The following is a 1327-nucleotide window of genomic DNA, read 5'->3' as shown; positions in this document are numbered from 1 at the left end:
CTCAGCTGGTTAGTGCTGGTAGTTAACCCTCAGCTGGTTAGTGTTGGTAGTTAACTCTCAGCTGGTTAGTGCTGGTAGTTAACCCTCAGCCTGTTAGTGTTGGTAGTTAACTCTCAGCTGGTTAGTGCTGGTAGTTAACCCTCTTGTTTCTGGTTTTCTGACGGAACGTCTGAATGTTTCTGCAGGAGAAGCTGCTCTGCGCTGCGGGCTGGGGGACAAGGAGGACAAACTGGGCAGCTTCACCAACAAGGCCATGCACATCCAGCTGGACAGGTAGGACATGGACAGCTTGGATAGAAACATGACAGGTGGACAGCTGGACAGGGGGACAGAAACATGATAGTTGGACAGGGGGACGGCTGGATGTGTCCAGTCCTCCGGTCTGGTCGGGACGGTTCTGTTCTTCAGCTCTGTAGGAAATATTTGGTGGTTTTTGTTTTGTTCCAGCCTCCCAGAAGTCCCGGCGCTGGTGGACGTCCCGTGTGTTTCCGCTCAGTTGGACGACTCCCTGCTGGGTCTCCTGAGGGACCGGGTGTCCCGTCACGGTTCTGTTTCGTCCCACCCGCCCGTTCAGATAGAAGAGCTGCAGGAGAGACCAGGCAGCATCCTGGTCCGCTGGTGCAAGGTCAGCATGGAGACAGTTGAGCCTTTCAGCAGATCAGAAGGTTCAGGAAGTCTGATTGTTGTTGGACGAAACAGACTTTGGAGTTCTGTAAAACTCGTAGACTCCAAATGTTCTTCCTTTAGTTGAAACTTATTTCTAAATGAGACGTTGGACTATTACAAACGGAGACGTGTCTCTGCCTCAGGTGGACGAGGACTTCGCTGCAGCAGATTACCGCATGCAGTACCGGCGGTCGGGCAGCGGGGGGAGCCAGTATGAGGACGCCTACATCGGGCGGGACTGCGAGTTCCTGGTCCTCCACCTGGACCCTCACACGGACTACCTGTTCAGGGTGTGCGCCCGCGGCGAGGGCCGGACCGAGTGGAGCCCCTGGAGCATCCCGCAGACGGGATACACGACGCTGGCGCCGCACGGTGGGTGACCTGCAGGGGGCGCCGGGTCAGAGGAGCTCAGCTCTGCCGATGACTCACAGGCTGATCATCCTCCCGTCATCCTCGTGGACCTGACCTTTGACCCTGTTTAATGATTGGTTTGTTTGATGCAGAGTGGCGTTCAGGGACCGAGGGCTACATCCTGAGCAGCAGGAAGAACATCGCTCTGAGGAACGACTCCACCCAGAGCCGCTGCTCCGTCCTCTACTCCGACGCCTCCACCTACTTCTGCGGCCAGACGCTCACCTTCAAGTACGCTCGCTTCGTCCTG

General features: G+C 56.5%; 1 protein-coding gene across 2 annotated transcripts in view; it reads left to right on the top strand.

The window, feature by feature from the left end:
• The window catches only part of crlf3 (cytokine receptor-like factor 3), a gene marked incomplete at its 3' end in the record, with an annotated part of 5932 nt that extends 4624 nt beyond the window's left edge, over positions 1–1308 (top strand). For both annotated transcript variants that reach the window (XM_017405314.3, XM_037974529.1), the window contains 4 exon segments: positions 186–273; positions 448–625; positions 810–1038; positions 1170–1308. In XM_017405314.3, the coding sequence (XP_017260803.2) occupies positions 186–273; positions 448–625; positions 810–1038; positions 1170–1308 (634 nt within the window).
• Between the last annotated feature and the right edge of the window lie 19 nt (positions 1309–1327).

The sequence above is a fragment of the Kryptolebias marmoratus genome, unplaced genomic scaffold (assembly GCF_001649575.2).
Source record: "Kryptolebias marmoratus isolate JLee-2015 unplaced genomic scaffold, ASM164957v2 Scaffold234, whole genome shotgun sequence".
Taxonomy (NCBI): Eukaryota; Metazoa; Chordata; class Actinopteri; order Cyprinodontiformes; family Rivulidae; genus Kryptolebias; species Kryptolebias marmoratus.
This window is presented reverse-complemented; position numbering and strand designations above follow the sequence as displayed.